This window comes from Zalophus californianus, chromosome 9 (assembly GCF_009762305.2).
Source record: "Zalophus californianus isolate mZalCal1 chromosome 9, mZalCal1.pri.v2, whole genome shotgun sequence".
Lineage (NCBI taxonomy): Eukaryota > Metazoa > Chordata > Mammalia > Carnivora > Otariidae > Zalophus > Zalophus californianus.
The window spans coordinates 36,046,278-36,068,576 of NC_045603.1; the positions used below are offsets into that span (position 1 = coordinate 36,046,278).

Below are 22,299 nucleotides of genomic sequence, written 5' to 3' on the forward strand. Positions count from 1 at the left end.
TCCTTTTTCTCTTAAGAATTTAAATTTTAAGTCACTTTCAGTGGAGTTTATAAAGAAATTAGTACATTTAAGTTCTCGATTTTTAATATATTTAATTACGTAAGATCGTGTCGGCACAGAAACTTAAGGGTAACAGTTTTTTTTTTTTCATATGTTCCATTCTGCTCTCTAGAAGTCAGGGAAGCAATGGGAACCAGTTGGTGCAGTACAGTTTTGCTTTCTTTATCACCTCAGGGAGCAATGACAACCTGGGCCCTTAGTCCTAGAAAAACCGTAAGTTCATGCTTAGCTCAGCTGTAAGTGTGTCCTTTGTCAGGCACTGTACCATTCTAAAAAACTTAATATCCCTTTGAGAGTACAAATGTGGCATTCTCCCTCCTATGAATGTAAATCTATTTTCTAAAATTTACCATAAAGAGGTAATTTAATAATATTGGAAGGATCTTACTATTAAGGATTTACACATTTGATAACCTGATACTCTATCAAGAATCACAGCCTTTGGGTAGTCACCCAGCTATAAAGACACAAGAGAGCCAATGTGACACAGTGAAAACAGTATTATACTTGGCCAGAAAACACTAAATTCAAATCCCAGCTTTACCACCTGTGAGAAATACGGAATCTCTTTAAGCCTCAGTATCTTCATATGTAAAATGGGAATACTGTTGTCCATGTCACATATGTGCGAATATAACAAAGAGAGGGACAGATATAAAATGCAAAATATAGTACCAGATAGACACGAGATATTTAAGTAAATGCTACCTTTGTTCTTCCCTTAGTCTGTAAGTGGATTAAAAAAGATTTTCTGCCAACGAACATGAATGCTATGAATCAGGTAAGGTTTGTTTTTAGTGCCTCTGGAATTCCTCCCTGTATCCAAAGTACCTTCATGCTCTTTCTAGCTTCTAGTTCTAGGAGAACACTGAATAAATTCATCCACACAAAATGCTCCTAACAGAATAACTGATTCAATACTTTCTTCTCACAACTATATAGATATAACTTGACTGAGTTCTAGCATTTTGAATTTCTTTGATATTTTCCTTTGATGATAACCAATCTTTTTTATAATACTCTCATCTGGAAGCATCCAGTACTTTTCCCATTTTATTTGAAGTACTAAAAATGTCAACACATATAGTTTAATGTTCATTATGTGAGGGCCACTCAACATCTGTGATCACCCTCTCTATAAATATATTTAGTAATTAGCTGCAATGTGGATCCCACCTTCCCAAGTAAGGCAGAAGCCAGAAATTCCCTCTCCTTCCAACTTTCTAGTAGCCAAGATTCCAGCACATGACTCAACGTTCCACCAATCAGATGCAACCTCAAGGGACTCGAAGTCAGAAGTAAGCCTAACAGGGAGGCAGCTGTGCCCAAGAGAATCATCCAACCAACATTGTATAAGTATCACCTGGGACTTGTCAGAAGTGTAAAACCTTAGGCACTTGTGGGTTGATGGTGGTGGAGCTCCGGACTCCCAGAGAAAGCCAGAGAGATGGTCAGATATTATTTCTGACTACGTATGGTGCTCTCAAGCCCGATATACACTTATTTATAGATATACAAATAAAACTACATATCACATACTATATACATACCACATATATAGTTACATGTATATATACATACCTGTATACTATATATAATTATACTAACACATATGTAATTATTAGTGTATATATAATGTTCTCATTCTATCCTCCAATCTTTTATCCTTTCAGTCATCATTTTGATGTCTTTAGTACTTTAAACTCTGAGAAGAGATCTATAACTTATATTTAAATTATCAGTGTCTCAATTTTGCCCTGCCTCCATTGCAATTATAAACTCAGAGATCTTGTTAATCTCTTAGTAATCTTTTCTAATGTCAGATTGTTCCTCTTCCAAACTACTTATTTCGTTTTCCCAGATGTATTCTGTGTCAGTTAGGTTAGGTTACACTGTTGTAATATAAATACATCCTAAATCTCAGTGAATCAAGACAACAAGGTTTATTTCTCACTCATTTACTCAGTGCAGGTGAGTAGGGAGGTTTGTCCCCCTTTGGTCATTTCAGGATCTGTTTTCACAATTTCTAAGTCAGAAAAAGGAAAAGCACTGACTCTTACAGCTTTGGCTCAAAAATGACAACCATCATGTTCATACACCTTCAACAATCCAACTAAGAACCATGAAGTTCTTCAACTTGGAAGAAGGCAGAAAAGTACAATACTATTATGTTTAATGAAGGTGGAAGGCCTACATATTTGGTAAACAGCATTGATATTTCCACACCACATAGCATTCTTGTGAATCACCTTGATAACAGGAATTATAGATGTTCTAAGTAGCTCTTAGGTTTTAATGTAAATCTCACTGCATAGATAAGGGCTCTTTACTTGGACACATCTGATTTGTCATCCTTACCTGAACTGCCAATTTGAAATCCAGTATTTCAAAACTTTCTATGTGCTGATTCTGCAGAGAAAGATCATGATCCACTATTGAGAGTTGAAATGGGTCTGTTAGAAATCTGACAAATTTCAAGCCTCTTGAAGATCCCAATAAGATAAAGATTTGTCCTTTGATGGCTAGCCCCGGGAATTTTCCTCTTCCAATCTGGTCTCATCTAAGTGGAATGACTTTTTTTTTTCATTTGTGATGAGCAGTTTTTCCTCACTGATAGATTCTTTGGGTCATTTCATTGGGAATTAGCCAAGGAAAGGGAAGTTAGATATATATTTTTAAACCATTTCAGGAACTGTTATAGTTCAACTTCTTGAACTATAACATTTCCTAAATTGCTGATTTGGGGTATAAGGGTAGCCATTAATCCAGCTAACCGAGACACAACCAGGGAGGCATCTACTCTTTCCCTCATACCCTGCCTCATACTCTTTACCTCACCAAACCCTGCCAATTTTGTCTTCTAAGTATCTTGCAAAAGAAGAGAGCTCCCAAGGGAAGAATTAATATCAAAGTCAATTTACAATAATTTGGCATCCCCAGAGGAAATTACATGTAACAATAAATAAGCAAGATCTTGATAGCTAAGAATTTTGATAAGGTTGCATTCAAGGCAAAACGAGTAACCTTTCTACTCCTTTCAGCAAAGTCCCAAATGCTCTTGGTGAATAAGGAAAGAGGTTGGTATACAACTTGCACGGTAAGTGCTCAAGAAATACTTGAATTTAATAAAGTAAAAAAACAGAAAAACTAAGTAAAAACATTCATGGGGGCTGCCACCAAGCAGAGTAGGACATAGCCAAGCTGCTGTGGTCATAATGGCAATCGATATTAGGAAAGCGCTGACTGTACCTTAATGAGGAATGCAGACTGCAGAAAGCTAGAAAGAAGGTTCTGAAAAACAAACCCTAAAGATTTCCACATCGTCAATGTATAATAAAAATTTTCCACTGGTTTCTAGCACTATGGTAACTAAGGAAAAGTTGGAAGTGATATATTTAACAAGGACCTTTTTTGTAACTTTCTCATAATGGGTTTCCATTGGTAGACCTTGAATTTCAGATACTGATGTAATATGTAGCAAAATACCTTGTTGAGGAAAGTATCTATTATGATTAAGATGAATTAGCCTGTAGAAAGTTGTGCTTATCCATCCTTGCAAATGGTTTACTGTGACTAAAAGCACAGTGTTTTATTCATGAAGAAGAGAAAGTCCTCTCTCTCTAACGGCACCTAAGCCTATCATGCAAATGAAGGTGTCTCTTTGAAAATTATCCTTGCATTGAAGGTTCTTGAGATTGGCTATGGTTTACTTTTTTTAAGATTTTATTTATTTGAGACAGAGAGCACGAGAGAGAGTGAGAGAGAGCAAACAGGAGCAGGAAGTAAGGGCAGAGGGAGAGGGAGAAGCAGGCTCCCTGCTGAGTAGGGAGCCCCATGCAGGGCTTGATCTCAGGACTCTGAGATCAAGACCTGAGCTGAAGGCAGACACTGAATGGACTGAGCCACCCAGGGGCCCCTGGCTATAGTTTATTTTATAAATATACCAATAGTTGATTGAATGCTGGCTTCTCTTTGTAGATACCAGCTTTAGGAATGCGAAATGTTAAATGTGGAGTGAGCGCATTCAACTGAAACCTCACAGTACACTTTCCTCTCAAACAAACTTTGAATTTCTTACTCAAAACTTATAAAAAGCTGAGGCACCTGGGTGGCTCAGTTGGTTAAGCATCTGCCTTCAGCTCAGGTTATGACCTCAGGGTCCTAAGAGCGAGCCCCACATCGGGTTCCCTGCTCTGCAGGGAGTCTGCTTCTCCCTCTCCCTACCGCTCCCCCCTGCTTGTACTCTCTCTCTCTCTCTCTCTCTCTCTCTGTGTCAAATAAATAAATAAAATCTTAAGAAAAATAAAACTTATGAAAAGCTAAGTAGGAAGCCGTGTGGTTATAAAAGGACAACACAAAGGATGCTTGTGGTATTGGAAAGTCTGTACCCTGACTATGGTGATGGATACACAAACCCACATAGGTGTGATAAAAAAGCACAGAACTAAACACACACACACACACACACACACACACAGAAAATTTGAGTAAAACTGGGGAAACGCAATAAGACCAGTGGATTGTATCACTATCAATATCCTACTTTTGATATTATACTCTCATTCTACAATGTATTACCATTGGGGAAACTGGATAAATGGTACAGGGCATCTCTCTGTATTATTTCTTACAACTGCATATAAATCTCCAAGGATCTCAAAAAGTAAACAAAACTACTTTTCTTGAAAGCCCATGTGTTAGAGCCATCCAACTGTGAAGCCATTCCTCTGGTATTTTTCTTCCCTAGTAAGAGTATTCTACATAATTACAAACCTGTTCCTAGAGCCAAACACAGAGCCCACAGTGTGGATGTCAGCTAATGAAGCATTTAGGTGAAGATTTAATCGACTGAAATTCAGGTAAGAGTATGGGAGAAGGGGTATACATATTGCTAACAGAACAAATAATGCTTTTAAAAAAACTGTATAAATCATTTGAGTTTCTTAAAAACATTCTCCTTTAACCTAAAACACCACTTATGGATGCATTAACTTTCCTTTTATGTTCACAATAAAAACTGTTGATCTACCTTTTAATTGTTTTGCTATTATTATAATCAGCTTTCATAATATCTTTCTGAAAATAGAAGTACTAAAAGGTCTACAAAGATATAGCATTTCCCTACATAGCAACAAAGCTAAATACAGCACCGTTTTGAGACTTTGATAGCCCTTAGGTATATTTGTACTTGACAATCCTCTCCACCACCAAACATAATAAAATGCATTCACATGCCACATTCAATATAATTAATATAAAACACAAATACTGAGATGCAGTTGGCTAATCAACATAATGTTTTGTTTTAGACCTTTAAACAGTTATTCATTTGAATTTTGCAATTTTCTTTTTGTATTTTATAGTCATTTTTGAAGGGAAAGGAAATAATGGTTCTCAATAATTTTCAGAGTCCTGAATGCTTACATGCCGTACATACTGTGCACATAAGCTATAGCGAATAAAATACTCCTGACTGATTTCTGCATGGTAAAACAACATAATTCACCTCAAGAATGTGGAATAAGGCAGTATGACAGGGTACTCAGTTTACCTATTAGCTTTCCCAAAGCCACCGTGTTGGTCTTCTAAGGTACAGTAGCAAAACTCACCTGAGCATGTGGGCAGCACTGAAGACCACATCAAACTCCGTGCTGTCCAATTCAGCTGCTTTCTTTGCCATCTCAGCTGCTTCTATGAGGCGAGCTTCTTCCAGAAGAAATTGACCTGCAAAGTACAGAACCAAGTGAGCTTCAACTTAGAAACTACTATTCTAATCCTGTGAAACAAATAAAGTCACTACAGAGAAAAATAGAGTGGTAAAAATGATTTGAAGCTAAGATGTACGTGGGCTGCCCATCTATATCTCATTATTTGGTCCTATTTTCTATGCCTTTCCCTTCATTGCAGGACATCCCAATGCACCCGTCTGGTATATTCACATAGTTGGGTTTTCTTTTATTCCTTAAAAAAAAAATCCTGTATAGACTATTGCACCAAGAAATAAAATGGATACAGTTGAAGGTGTATTACAATTAAGAGTTGAATTGATTTTCATTATTGTTGGTTTAAAACTGCTTCTGTCTCTGATGCATATGTACAAACAAGGCTATCTATATTGAAATGTATTAACTTCTTATATTTAAGCAGCACTAAAATTATTGAAAAAACATACAAAGGTCCACTGAGCATGTACTTACTCTTAATTAGACTGACTAATAAACATGAAACAAATATTAACATGTTCACATTTTTGAGATTACTTGCAGGTCAGCTTTGAAAGGCTAGCATTATTACAGATAGAGCCATACTATGAAACTATACCTCAAGAACTGGTATGTAGTGCTATCCCAGAAACATACATAAAGACACACACACACACACACACACACACACACACACACACACACACACACACAGATTTGGGTCCAATTTTAAGGCTAGGCAAACAGAAAGAACAGGCTGTTTTTTTGTTTGTTTTAGAGCTGGGGATTTATTAACAGCAAAAGTAATGATGTTAAGCCCTATCTGACATGGATATTCAAATGAAAACCAATGCATAACGGAGAGATGCTGAAATCATTCATGTAACTTTTGGGCTTGCTGAGTTGTGGTCTAATGATTATTTTTTGCTTCAGGTTTCCTGTTTGCTTAAAGTTCAAGATTTTAACAATGTGAAAAAAAGTTATAAAAATGATTTGCAAGTCCTGAGCTGCACAGGGAAAAACAAATTTAAAAATGGTAAATGGTAAATCCTCCCTGATGGTAGTGGTTTGAAAGAGCCCATTATTTACTGCGTATCTGATAAATACTACAAATTGTCTTCTAACCCAAAAGGACCAGTCCTTAAAACACAAGAGGACATTTTCTATTTTAAGAATTTATAATAAGCCACAGACTCTGCTTGTATTTAAATGTCAATTGGTAAGAAATGGTGAGTAACGATAAGCTGACTTGTTAAAATGAAGTGAGTTTTAAGACCAGGACTTAGAGACCTCTTAGCTATTTCTACCAAAAGTTGTACATTACTTTCTTAGTCTGTCACCTAACATTCTGTGCCTTTCTTGGGTCTCAAACATAATTGTTAGGTCAGAAAATTGTTAAGAACACTGATTTGTGATATAGTTGACCCTCAAACAACACAGGTTTGAACTGTATGGGTCCACTTATATGTAGTTTTTTTTCTTAATAAGTACAGTATTGTAAATGTGTTTTCCTTCCTTATGATTTTAACATTTTTTCTGTAGCTTACTTTATCCTAAGAATACAGTATGTTAACATATGTAACATACAAAATATGTGTTAATAGTCTATGTGATCAGTAAGGCTTCTAGTCAACACTAGGCTATTAATAGTTAAGTTTTGGGGGTGTCAAAAATTACACACAGATTTTCAACTGTGTGGGGATCGGGCCCCTAGCCCCCATGCTGCTCAAAGGCCAACTGTAGTTACACTTACAAACAGAAACACACATTACTTATGAAACTCATGTGTATACTAATTTTAAATATGTTGATATGAGATTCAGCTGAAAGTATATGTGGTTTAAAGACAGTAAAACAAAAATTAGACACTATGGCATACTGAGAAAATAATATCTCACCATATAGATCTTAGTAAAGGATACCAGACTAAACCTATTCTTCAGTTAATTACTCTTATTATAGGTTTTCAAAATTAAAACGTAATATTAATTGCTACCTGCCTTCAAAGAATGTTTACCTAAGTAAATGCATTAATAAATATGTTAATTAATTATGTGATATTTAAACAAAGGATAATGTAGGAGTTTATTGATGGTTCCTTTTCCTTTCCAGACAGCTATTAACTCTGAACTGTGTTCTGTATTAATAGTTAGGAAAATGCAACAATTAACTGAATAATGAAGATTATTTAGTAAAATTCATTACTCCAGACTGTAGAGGGTAAAGAAGACACACTAGCTCTGGTAAAAAAAAAAAAAAAAAAAAAAAAAGAAAGAAAGAGAAAAGAGGGACATGATATCTTTACAGTCCACACAGAAACAGGACCATGACAAGAAGCTTCTGTGACGAAGATAATAATGCTCAGTGGCCTAAGAGGTCAGTTCATGTGCAATGCCCCAAGGGCAAAGCCTTTCAAGCTTCATCGATGCCAAACACATCTTTAATGTTCAACAACAACAAAGGATAACAACATTAACTAGTAGTATAAAATCAAATATACAATTTTTATCATAATTTTAAAACACTTCTTATGCTTTAAGTCAGCTTTGTCATGCAAAATGCAATTTACAGACAGTTTGCAAGGTCCCCAAACCACACAAAACACATGATTTTTACTAAACAGTAACAGAAAAAAATCCCCATATGATCATTTTTAACAGAATTCATTCATCATATTAACATTCAGAAAAACAATATCACAACATATTAGTTAGGTATTTGCATAATTCCCCCCATTCTGTTCTCAACAGGCCATATATCTCAATATTCTAGCATTAGTATTCTGCTATGATAAAGGCATAAAATATTATGCAGTGTGGACCATTTGGTGTCTTTTTTTTTCCACTGGACTTGAAAATGTGAACCAAAGTTGAAAGTGAATTATTATTCTGCTATGTTATATAATGATTATTTGTTTGAAATATAGCCCAGAATTGATGGAAAATGGAGCAATAAGCATTTCAAATACAGAGAACCAACATAAATAGGGAAACAAAAACACACTAGGTTTCTTCTTAATAACGATCCAAAGACCCAATACTGATATATTATTGGGGGAATAATGAGGAACAAAATTTGCCCTTACTTCCTCTGGAAGACCTTGCCTTAAGTCACTCTTCCATCAGCTTCAACTATTATTGTTCCCACCTGACACTGGCACCCGACCCTTTGAACCACTTCTGCTTCCCTTAATGTAACCTGCTGTTTCACATCCTTTTTTATCCTGAACTCTCAGGCTCTAAGGTTTCTCTTGTCCCATCCCTATTACCAGTCCATCTTGCCTACCTATTATAACTGGACATCTTTTATTTTTAAGCCCTACAACATTTCCTTCTCGGTGAATCTTTCTTTGACCTCTCCCCAACAGTATTAGAGTTGCTTATGACTAGGTCACTGCAATATAATTTACCATATAAACCAGAGCATTTAAAAGAATAAAAGGTAATGGTATTATTCATGAGGCAGGAATGAAGGGGGTATAAGGCAGAATTGCCTCAATATGGCTATCCCACTTAACAGCATATGTGACAGGAAGTGGGTATCAATCCTCTCATCTTTATCACTACTGGGTAGTGAATCATTTTATACAATGTCTTTGAATCACTGTTGGCTGAAAGTGATCAATATTAACAAGAGAAACACAGGTGCTATTTACTGAAGAATGTACACGTCTATGGAAAGCCCACCAAGACTGAGCCAGATGCTGAGGCTCAGTGGTTGGAGCAGCTACTTGGGCTTTGATGGTGAGAGGAAACTACAAGGAGGAGCCAGGGCAGTATGGGGAGTAGAAAGGAAAGGAGGCACTTCAAGGAGCCCATCTACAGTGGTGGATTCTGCAAGGTGTGAAAGGTTACATTTTTCAGTGGCTCATAGCCTTAGTGCACATCAGAATCACCTGGAAGGTCCGACAGAACAGAGAGCTAGGCCCCATCCCCAGAGTTTCAGATTCAGTGGGTATGGCGTAGAGCCCATGATTTGCCTTTTTTTTTTCTTCAAGATAAGTGTACTCCTCAATCCCCATCACCTATTTCACCCCTCCCCCCATGAAACCACCCCTTTCTGGGAACCAACAGTTTGTTCTCTGTAGTCAAGAGTCTGTTTCTTGGTTTGTCTTTTTCCTTTGCTTGTTTGTTTTGTTTCTTAAATTCCACATGTGAATGAAATCATATATGGTATTTGTCCTTCTCTGACTTACTTCGAATTATTCTCTCTAGCTCTAACCATGTTGTGGCAAATGGCAAGATTTCATTCTTTTTTATGGCTGAAAAATATTCTATTTATATTTATATTCTTCTTTATCCATTCATCTATCAATGGATACTTGGGCTGCTTTCATAGTGGGGCTATTGTAAATAATGCTGCAACGAACACAGGAGCATATCAATCCTTTTGAATCAGTGTTCTCATATTCTTTGGGGAAATACCAACTAATGTGATTACTGTATCATATGGTAGTTCCATTTTGAACTTTTTGAGGAAACTCCATACTGTTTACAACAGTGGCTGCACCAGTTTACATTCCCACCAGCAGTGGAGGAGGGTTCCAATTTCTCCACATTCTTGCCAACACCTGTTGTTTCTTGGGTTATTGATTTTAGCCATTCTGACAGGTGTGAGGTGATAGCTCATTGTAGTTCTGATTTGCATTTCCCTGATGATAAGTGATGTTGAACATCTTTTCATTTGTCTGCTGGCCATCTGGATGTCTTTGGAGAAATGTCTGCTTATGTCTTCTGCCCATTTTTAAATTAGATTTCTTGTTTTTTGGCTGTTGAGCTGTATCAGCTCTTTATATAATTTGGATACTAACCCTTCATCAGATATTCATTTGCTAATATCTTCTCCCATTCAGTAGGTTGCCTTTTAGTGTTTTGGATTATTTCCTTTGCTGTGCAGAAGCTTTTTATTTCGATGTAGTCCCAATAGTTTATTTTTGCTCTTATTTCTCTTGCCTCAAGAGACGTACCTAGAAAAATGTCGCTACGGCCGATGTCAGAAATTACTGCCTTGTGCTCTTTTCTAGAATTTTTATGGTTTCAGGTCTCACATTTAGATCTCTATCATTTTGAGTTTATTTTTGTGTATGGTGAAAGAAAGCTGTCTAGTTTCATGCTTTTGCATGTTGCTGTCCAGTTTTCCCAACACCATTTGTTGAAGAGACTGTTTTTTTTTTCCCACTGTATATTCATTCCTCTGACAAATTCATTTGACAAAGGAGGAATGAACATGATTTGCATTTTTAACAAGTTCCTACTGATGCTGCTACTCCATTGTCCATAGTTTGAGAACCAGTGTCTGATGGGAACAAAATAATTGTTTTGTACTATACTCTGGATGCCCTGTCTGGGATTAGCCACCAGTTAGATTAAGCTCTTCTGGTCAATAAACAGCATGTGGCATGCCCTTCCCTATATTACAAAGAATAATGACCAGGTTACACATATGTTTGCAGATAGAAAGATACATCTGTATGAATAAGATACATGCAATAAAGACAAGTTTACTCTCTGAAACTCTTAAAATAAGAATATTTAAGAATTTTATCTTTCATATGTAGAACAGTTATGAGAAATCACTTCTCTCTCACATATAGGAAACAAACACATTCTTTGTGTTTGATAATTGAGAATTTCAAATAAAGAAACCACGAAAATCTTAAGTAAAATATATTTTGTTTTCATATGTATATTGTGCTACCACACTTTATCATTATTTGTTTGGTTTATAATTTGTCTTATGCAAGTTAATTATCATCATCTTATTTAATTGTCTTCCATCAAAGGGAGAACAAAGGCAAAAACAAGATGAGAAATTACAAAGAAAAAAAAGGAATGTGAGTGGAGAAACACAGAAAAGGATATTTAAAGGGAAAGCACTCTCTAGACGTCCAGATTCAAAGAATGTTAAGTCTCCCATAGGCTAAAAAAGGAAGAGGGAAAAAACCAGTTGACAGTTCTAGACTCAGGAGCTTCTATATTAGTTATACCATTTCTTCTCTGGACAATTCTCTAATGAACTGTTTAAAATATTTGGTGGATTTTTACCAACATTTCAATATGACAAGCTGGTGAAGATCAATCCTTCATTAATTCCTGGCTTTAAAGAACTGCCTGAAAGGTAGAAATCCATAACAATGTAAGCTGGCCTTAAGCCTAGGCTCAAATACTGCTTTGTAAAGGTTTTGCACATAAACTCCCCAGATTAATTGGGATTGGCATTTCTTACTAAAATATATGAAAAATTCACTATTTTGATCAATGAGATTAAATCAAGGAGCTAAAACAATCTGTAATAGGTGTCATGATGATACAATTCTCTTTGGGAAAAATCATTCATAGATAGCTTTAAAAAATGTTCAAAGACAAATGAAAATCTTATTTATAAAATAAGGGCTAGAACTTCACATTTGCACTAAAATAGTTCCCCTTGGCAGAAGATATCAGACCATCTAAACAGATCCAGAATTGTCTGACTCCTACCACTGCCTTGTCTCACGCCATCACGTCACTCTGGGTTGCAGCAATAACCTCTTAACCAGTCTCCATACTTCTGCCCTTGACCCTACAGAGAATTCTCAACATAGCAGTCAGAATGATCCTATTAAAGTGGGAGTCAGTGCCCATCATTCTACAGCTGACTTAGGGAAAGTGAATGTCCTTATACTGGACTACACAGCCTGACAGAGTCAGCAGGGAGTTCCTCCCCCAACCTCTTACCCTATTCTCTGACCTCATCTCCTTTGTCTCCTACTACTCTCCCTCTTGGTCACTTATTCAATGCCTCTCGCTGTTGTCTAACACACTGGAGAAACAAAGACTCCTGCTTCAGTGTTTATTTGCCATTCCCTCCACCTGGAGTGCTCTTCCTCCAGATACCACAGTGGCTCACTCTCTTACTTCTTGGCACACTGTGGGGATTTAATAACTACACATTCAGTAATGGGACTGAATCGCCTATATCCCCATGTGGCTACTTTCTTCATCTGCAAGAGCAAGCTAGAATCTAGCCAGCACTGGTTGTCAGGAGGCACTTGCCTATTCATATCCTCTCACCTCAGAGTGATTTCAGGCAGGGCTGCAGTAAATGGCCACAACATGCTGAGTATTGCAAAATTGCCAAGGTTGCCACTCACCGTGAGGTCTCTATGAACAGTGCCTCTGGAATACAGGCAACATAGCAGCCCTGGTGTTAGATCTCTGAATTTCCCTTGGAATATGACAAATAATCCAGACATCAATCATGCCTTCAAAGATACCTTAATTCCAGAACAGTCCAAACTGTGCAATTTGGCTAAAATCTATTATATCCCATTGTACTTTGGAATAAATTCAATAGTCTGGGAAAAAGAAGAAACTATAGATTAACATATCCAACCCAAGAAATGTATATTGTGCCAAATACACATAAGATGTAGTGATACTTGCAGTGGAGGACGGGGAAGATAAGCGCAGCACTTCTCCTTGAAACAGTTCGAACTTAGTAGAGGAAAGAGGAGATTATGGAGAGAGTTTAACCACAAAATGGATATAATCAGTTTCAGGAGACTTGAGGAGACACAAGGTCTCACAGGCTAAGTGCATCATATCTGGATGGAGGTAAATATTTGGTTTTGTTCAACTTATAATTAAAATTGAATATACACAGAGTAAAGGGCACGAGTAAGGGTACCACTTGAATTTTCACACAGTGGCTCTGCTCATAAAATCAGCAGCCAGGTCATGCAAAAGAATAGCCAGAAGCATTTGTCTAAACTTTTTCAAAGATTCAGATGATTGAAGTGGGAAAAAAGCCTGGAAGATGGTGGAAATACTTGGGCTGATTTTGGTGACATCTCATGTTAACAAGACAGGTGGGTAAGGTAGAACTGAAGCAAGCCCTTTGCAGAGTGTTCCTACTAAGGAAGGTGAGTAATATACTCCTGATGAGACAGGGTAGGGGATGATGCAATGCTCAGGATTTAGACCACCTGTCTAAAGGAGGTGCTGCTAAAGAGGGGTTGTTAATGTATGCCAATTAGGCCTGGGAGGATTAAAAATAGGGAGGGGAATCATCTCTTTTGCTTCTCTGAAGGGAGGCTTGCTGAATGTCTTTCTGAGAATCCCTTGCATCTTTAGGTATGTTCTTACTCTTTTTTAAGATTTTATTTCTTTATTTGAGATAGAGAGAGAGAGAGAAAGAGGGAGCAAGAGAGAGCACAAGGGAGGCTCCATGTTGAGCAGGGAGCCCGATGAGGGGGCTTGATCCCAGGACCCTGGGATTATAACCTGAACTGAAGGCAGATGCTTACCCAACTGAGCCACCCAGGTGCACCTCCGTTTTTTTTCCTTTTTAAAGGAATCTCTACACCCAACATGAGACGCAAACTCATGACCTTGAGGTCAAGAGTCACATGCTCTACCAACTGAGCCAGCCAGGTGCCCCTGCTCTTACTCATTAAAACCAATCTCTCTCAGGGCACCTGAGTGGCTTGGTCCGTTAAACAGTTAAGCATTTGACTCTTGATTACAGCTCAGGTCATGATCTCAGGGTCATGAGATTGAGCCCTGGTCAGGCTCTGCGTGAGATTGTCTCTCTCCTTCTCCCCCTGTCCCTCCCCCTGCTCTCATGCGTGCTTTCTCTCTCTCTCTCTCTCTCTAATAAATAAGTAAATCTTTAAAAAAATACGTAAAACCAATCTCTCTTCCCTTCCCTTCTATTAGTTTTGTTGCTTTGTGTTTCTGTGCTCTTGGCAGCTTGATTGAATAACAGCTCTGGTTTATTGAGACAAACCCAATGTGATAAATGTGCGGTAGTGACTGGCCAAGAAAACAGGCGGGCCAAATGAACAAGAAAAGGATGCCCAGGAGAGCAATCCAGACGGCTCATTTTGAGGTTAGGAGGACCCAGGTCTGTCCCTATATGAACATGAGACCAAAAACTTGCCCTGAATTGGACATGTGGCAAGGAAGGTGCCTACCACAAAGGAGATTAGAGGAACAGCAGCAGGCCAGGGCTCTGTGCCCAAGCAGAAAGGAGGTCAGGAAGGCTAGGGATGCTTTATTGCAATTATTTCCCCCCTGACTCTTTCCAAAAGGGTTAGGAGATGCCAGAAAAGCATTGAGAGAGTTATGAAGACCGTCACATGGAGAGTGGGAAGTAGAGGGAGGCAAGGAGGACAAGAGGGGGACTGGAGAGGAAGCGAAGAGAAGACATTAGGGAAAGAAAGAGTGGGGGGAGGGGCAGAGAGGGAGGAACAGCACAACCCACTATAGGGGTGAGTAATAGAGAGATTTAACAGAGATCAAGCGCACTGTATAAAGAAAACAAGTCCACGCTAGGTTTCAACCTGAGGAGTTTTACCACCTAAAGATGAAGGGGAAGACATAACTGGATGAGGACAGGACCTAATCAAAGATACAGAGACGAGTAGTGTCATTCCTAGACAAGGGCATTGTACGGAAAGGGATGAGGTAGACCTGAGGCTCAAACACAGGAGAAGCCAGTAAGGAAGGGAGTGTGCCTCTGGGACTAACTCGGGGGATAATGAGAATGCGAGAGGGTGGGGCTAAATGCTCACACCCTCTTCCTCTTCCTCAAAAGAGCTCTGAGTCATCTCCTTGCCCTCCAACACCATCTCAACGGGCTCTTCTTCTTTTTTTTTTAAGATTTTATTTATTTATTTGAGAGAATGAGAGAGAGAGAGATAGAGAGCATGAGAGGGAAGAGGATCAGAGGCAGAAGCAGACTCCCTGCTGAGCAGGGAGCCCGATGCGGGACTCGATCCCGTGACCGCAGGATCATGACCTGATCCGAAGGCAGTCGCTTAACCAACTGAGCCACCCAGGCGCCCTCAACGGGCTCTTCGGAGCTGTTCATTTACAGATGTGTCACTGAGGCACACAAGAGTTAACGACAGGGTAGAAAACTTCAGCAACAATTGTTTTCAATTAAGTGGAAGGCAGAACATAAACAAGAATCTCAAAGTGCATTCAATTGCTAAATCTAAATAGCTAAGACTGGAAAAACAGTATCTCTTTTTTTCCCTCTGCCTGCCTTGCTTTTTTCCCTCTCTCCCCTCTCTCTCTGTTCCCAGTCATTTGTTACTTACAATATTTATTCTTCTTGCAAGCAATTACTCCTTTTCCGTTCTCTTTCTGTCTGCATGTTGATGGATACCGATTCCTTTTCCTTAATATCTAGATTTTTATTGTCTCCTCTTCCCCTAATTTCTGTCACTTTTTCATATACCTTATTGAAAAACTTTTCTATATGATTCGTTCATTCTCTAAGATATGATTATGGGTTCTATTATACTTTAAAAACAATAAATGGCCATTGTTACAAGTTATTGAGCATGTATGACATGCTAGTTATTTTATAAAATTGTAAACGAATCCTCACAACCTGAAGCAGGTGCAATCATCTCCAGATTAAGAAACTGAGGAACAAGCGGCTAGCAAAAGGTAGACCCTGCTCAAGGAGTAATGGACAGAGGGGCTGGGAGAGCCGCATTCCAAACCCACTGCACTCTCTACTCCCTAATCTGAAGTTTAACTCAGTCCTTAGCATCTTGCCTTTGTGGCTTCTGGTGTCCTACACAGAGTCAAAAGAACACGTATATGTAAATTGTTGCTATAGTCGGAATGTTTGTGCCTCTCCCCCTCCCCCACCCCCAGTTCATGTTTTGAAATCAGGGGCCTTCATGAATGGGATTAATGTCCCGATAAAAGGAGCCCTGAGAGCTACCTTGCCCCTTCATCATGGGAGGGAGCAGTAAGGAGACCATCAGTGGGGAAGCAGGCCTCACCAGACGCTCAATCTGCCCGCACCATGATCTTGGGCTTGCAACCTCCAGAACTGTAAGAAGCAAATTTCTCTTGTTCCTAAACCACCCATATACGCTATGTGGTTGCAGCAGCCCAAATGAACTAAGACAGTACTTAACTGCATCATGTAGTTGTAAGTTTAAAACAAAGTGGACTCTATTCCCATGCGAAAACTGGAAACAGAGATGAGAAAAGGAAAGGGTAAAACTAACTAAAGGTCAGTAAATGCTTCTCTAGTCATTCTTTTATTGCAAAAAAATACTGATGGGCCGTTTTCTTCATGGGGGGCACTGCACGCAGTGCAGGAATCTCAAGAGCACGGGCCACTGGAGCCACAGTTTCTTCACTTTGCTAACGGGGATAACCTGGCTGTGTTATCGGAAAGAGTAAATGAGAAAATGTCAGTACGCTGGGCGGGGTGAGGTCTGGTGCCCTGTCTTATTTTTCTTTTCACTCCTCTTTACATGAGCTCCTTCTCTGCCTCTGTACCTTTCAGGCTCTCTCCGCGTCTTTGATGACCTCAAGCTGCCCTTCCTTCCCGATGCTTCTAAGTACATGATTTTGAGAGCTCCATGGGTTTCTCCACCAGCAGTCCTCCAAAACCTCAGCATTCTGGGGCTTTGCCACCATTGGGGACCCACCAGGCTTACATTTGGTAAGAGTATACCTTTAAAAGCACAAGGCAAACCATAAACATATCACAGGCCTAAGAGTCCAAGGAGGTTCAAATCCTTCCTCTGCCAACTTGCTGGGCCTTCAGTATTGTCACGTACACTCTTGACACCTTAAACCCCACGTCTGTAAAATAGGGACAACATTATTTCTGCACAGTGTTGCGTTACTGAAACAACAAAAGATACACAAAAATACCCAGCATTGGTGCAGAGACATAATTGTTGAACACTGAGCTTTAATAATAGCACTAGCATTAATGAGCACAGACGTGCCCAGCATGACACCAGACACTTTCCTTCATGTAAATTCTCAAAACACTGGAGTCAGGTCATTACCATATTACTTCAATTGATTTAATCATCTAATATTGTGAAACATCTTATAATCATTGTGTATTTTATAGTAATAGTATTAATAGTATTCTTTTTTTTTAAGAGTTATGATAAAATACGGTAGGTGCTATGGTTTGAATGTTCGTGCCCTCCCCAAATCCATATGATGAAATCCTAACACCTAAGGTGATGGTAATAAAAAAAGGGGAGGGGGAGTGAGTCCCAACTTTCAGTGTATTTGATACATATTTTATATATCAATAAACCTACCAATAGAGCACATGTGGATGGAAAATATCTCTGTTAATCTCTTATACTGATTAAGAGACAGTAGGGGTGCCTTGGTTCAAATGCTGCCTCTAGTATTACCTGGCACTGAAATCTTGGGGAATTTACCTTACAGCTTGACTTTGCTTTCCTCATCTGTAAAATAGAGCCAGTCAGGTAACCTCCCCACTTGGCTTTTGTGGGGCTTTAAATGAAAATTCCATGAGAATTTCTCAGGACACAAAAGTCCTAAGTAAATGCTTGTGTTATTGTTATATTTGATGAATTCATCATGGAAATATGGTATTTAATAGAGAATTCAGGCAAGATGCCTTTCTCTTTTTATTCCTTTCTAATTTTTACATCTTAAATTTTACATGTTGAGTTCAGTTAAATAATTGTTGGATAATTACCTGTTTACTATAATTTTCCTGATATCTTTTCTACAAACTATCTGAAAATATTTTAAGACATTTATTCTTTCACATTTTATCAAGTATATATTCCTTCATAATGTACTTATTAAGGAAAATATAAAATAGAAATTAAACCTGTTGCCCCCCCCCCCAAAAAAGGCTGCAAGAGTCCAAAAAGCTAAAACATCTATTATTAACATAGCTTGTTCGGTTTTCTTTTTTCTTTTTTTTTTCCCCCCCTCTCGAGACAGTGTGTGTGTGTGGAGTGGGGAGGGGCAGAGGGAGAGAGAGAATCCCAAGCAGGTCCACGCCCAGAACAGAGCCTGACATGGGGCTTGATCTCACAACCCTGAGATCATAACCTGAACCAAAATCAAGAGTTGGATGCTTAACTGACTGAGCCACCAAGGCGCCCTTGCTTTGCATTTCTAATGATGTAGTTATTTTGTAAAATTTAATCACTCTTCCTGTACAATAACATAGGCAGTTGTCTCTCTTATTAGGATGTTAAATATTTCATCAAATGGAAATAACACTAAATTATTTAATCATTTCCCTTTTTCAAGCATTTAGATGCTTTTCCATTTTTGACCTGTGCTCCAATTACTACCTTTTGTTGATAATCTTAAACATAGAAAAAATATTTTCTTAACATATATTTTCATGAGAATTACTGAGAATAAATGCTAGAGTAACTTAAGGGCATATGTTTTTATTTGAAAGTGAATTTCTTTATTTCTAATGAAATTCTATATTTACCTATCTTTTAAAATCTGTTATACTTCCTCTTTGCGGAATTATTTGTTCATATCCCTTGGTCTTTATATTCTGTTTTCCTTGTAGTTTTACAACTTCTCATGTCTTAAGTAGACATGTTTTATCTTGTGATTTAATGGAAATTATTTCCTATCACTTAACTGTTTGTCTTTTAACTGTATTTCTTTTGGAAATACATTAATCCTTTAATTTTTCCTTTATTCTTTGCTTACAAGCTTAAAGAATCTCTTTCCTGGTTTTCCCTTTCTAGTCACGATAAAGTTTTAATTCTAAAAGGCTTGCAAAAATATCTTACATAAAATATACACAGGTGTTAAGATTAAAAAGATTCAATATTAACCTATTAGACACATTGTAATAACGGCAAATTTAAAAATAAAAAATCATGGGGCACCTGGGTGGCTCAGTCGTTAAGCGTCTGCCTTTGGCTCAGGTCATGATCCCAGGGTCCTGGGATCGAGCCCCACATCGGGCTCCCTGCTCTGCGGGAAGCCTGCTTCTCCCTCTCCCACTCCCCCTGTCTGTGTTCCCTCTCGCTGTGTCTCTCTCCGTCAAATAAATAAATAAAATCTTAAAATAAAATAAAATAAAATAAAAAATCATAGGTAAGAAATGAAACAGTTTGGAATGACATTTAGAAACAGCATGTTCTCGGGGTGCCCGGGTGGCTCAGTCAGTTAAGTGTCTGCCTTCGGCTCAGGTCAGGATTCCAGGGTCCTGGGATCGAGCCCCGCATCGGGCTCCCTGGTTGGCAGGAAGCTTCTCCCTCTCCCACTCCCCCTGCTTGTGTTTCCTCTCTCGTTGTGTCTCTCTCTGTCAAATTAATAAATAAAATCTTAAGAAAAAAAAGAAAAGAAATATCATGTTCTAATTATACATCTGTCAACTGTGCTGTCTTTGAAGCAATAAAGGGACACAAATACTGATATTTTAATAAAATATTTTGGTCTTAAGCATTAAACATAATTGTATCTCAATGAAATTTTGCAAAACCCAAAAATGTATTTTCATTTTAAATCAAGGAAATACCATTATTTAGTTCATTATTTAATTTTTTAATTACTCTTGGAGTTTATGAAGTGATTAAAATAAAATGTTACAACACAATCAACCCCAGTTCATTGCCATCTTCTGACTAGCTTTCACTATGATAATAAAAAAATAACTACAGACCTCTTACCAATTTGACCTATCACATGTTTTTAACTTCCCCTTTCAGTGTTCACTGACGAAATATCGAATATAACATTTTAACAATTTCTACCCGGACCTACTTTATTTTTTTTTTTTTAAGAGTTATTTTACTATTTATTTGAGAGAGAGCATGAGCGGGAGGGGCAGAGGGAGAGGGAGAAAGAATCTCAAGCAGACTCTGCTGAGTGTGGGGCCTGATGCAGGGCTTGATCTCACGGCCCTTGAGATCAGGACCTGAGCTGAAATCAAGAGTTGGATGCTTAACTGCCTGTGCCACCCAGGCACCCCAAGACCTACTTTTTAAAATGAAATTTAAGAGCATCCTGCATACAGACTATAATATTAATAATAGGAAGTCCTGGACTTAGAAGTCGAAAGACCTGGACTTTTCAAGTTCTTTTCCCACTATGTATGTTGAAAATTTCTGATCCAGAGAATCACTTAGAAATTCTGAACTTCCATTATTTCAGTCAAATGGAGTTGAGCTCTATTCCTACCTCAGAGGAGTTACATAGTGATCGAGAAAGATCAGGATAAATGTAGTAACACATTTTCAGATTTGTAAAATTGGTAAGTAGAGCCAAATAATAATCCAGATAATTACAATTTTAAAAAGTCTACACTTCTCCATGGGCTCAAGAGGAAGAAGGACAAAATGACTGCTCCTTTACATTAGAAATGATTTCATGGTTGTCTGGATCAGTCCTCTTCCACTCCCGGTGCTTGAATTCTTTCTAGCATCCTTATAAACCCACAGCTGAAAAATCTTCAATGGGCATTCATTTCATAAGCTGGCAGTTCTCATAAATTATTATGTTCCTCCTATGGAACCAGAATATATCTTTTCAGCGTTTCTAGCTATGGTCCTAGTTCTGCCCTTGAACTCTCCTCCAGACATATGCTGTGCCTTCTGCATCAAGCACTTTCTCTGCTTTATTGTTCTCCAATGTATCCCCTCATATCTATAATTTTTTCTGGTGAACTACTATTTACTCAAATATAATTTATGTGTAAGTTCATCAGGCATAGTTCTCCTGCACCCCAGCCCCCCAAATCAAGGCCCCTTCATTATACTCCTTTATAAAATCAACTGTAACTAAAATTAAATGATCATTTTTACAACATGTGCCTCCCTCACCAGTTTGGAAGCTGAACTACAGCCTGTCTTGTTCCCTGTTGTCTCCCTACAACTAGCTTGATAAATACTGAGTGGGACAAAGAAGTTCAGGACTCATCACTATACAGCTGAACCTCTGGAATGAACAACTTCACCCAGAGAGTGTAACTGTAATAAAGAAAATGAGGCTAAAGGCGTAACTCTTAAAAACATACAGTTAGAGGTTGATAGGAAAAGAAGAAACCATCCAAGGTCTACATAAAAGTGTACTTCTCAAAAGCATTTATCACAATCTGCTTCCTTTTCACTTTTTATGCTTTTGTCCTTAATAACTAATGAATTCCCATCTGCCCAGATTTATACATAGTACGTGTCTCCTAACAAATGCATATTGACTTAAGTTGTTTCAATTTACATAAAATTTACTACTATGCACATAAGGAAAAAATTATAATATACTCTGACAAAATGGTTTTCCTACTGGGGAGCCTGGGTGGCTCAGTCATTAAGCGTCTGCCTTCGGCTCGGGTCACGATCCCAGGGTCCTGGGATCGAGCCCCACATTGGGCTCCCTGCTCCACGAGAAGCCTGCTTCTCCCTTTCCCACTCCCCCTGCCTGTGCTCCTATTCTTGCTCTCTCTCTGTCAAATAAATAAACAAAATCTTTAAAAAAAAGATTGGTTTTCCCACTAATTCTTAAAAAAAGAGAGAGAGAGAGACTTCCTGTCTTGACTTTTATTCTTTTGGCAGAAGCTTTCCACTGGAGCCACTGGGAAAACCATGGAGAATCCCTTGAATTACAGGCCCACATGACACATCAAGGCACCAAATTCTCATCATCAACATTTATAGAGTAAATTCCATAAAGACTTCACATGATTTGTTTCATACGGACATGAGATACACTGGAAGCTTGAGGACATATGAATGTAACATTATAATATTACTGATACC

The 22,299-nt window shown here is 38.2% G+C and overlaps 1 protein-coding gene across 3 annotated transcripts in view; it reads right to left on the minus strand.

Annotated features, from left to right (window-relative positions):
- TMTC2 (transmembrane O-mannosyltransferase targeting cadherins 2) overlaps positions 1 to 22,299 on the minus strand; it is a 393,066-nt gene that overhangs the window by 60,099 nt on the left and 310,668 nt on the right. For all 3 annotated transcript variants that reach the window (XM_035721804.1, XM_035721806.1, XM_035721805.1), the window contains one exon: positions 5,670 to 5,784. In XM_035721804.1, coding sequence (XP_035577697.1) covers positions 5,670 to 5,784 — 115 coding nt within the window. The remainder of the gene's footprint in view (positions 1 to 5,669; positions 5,785 to 22,299) is intronic.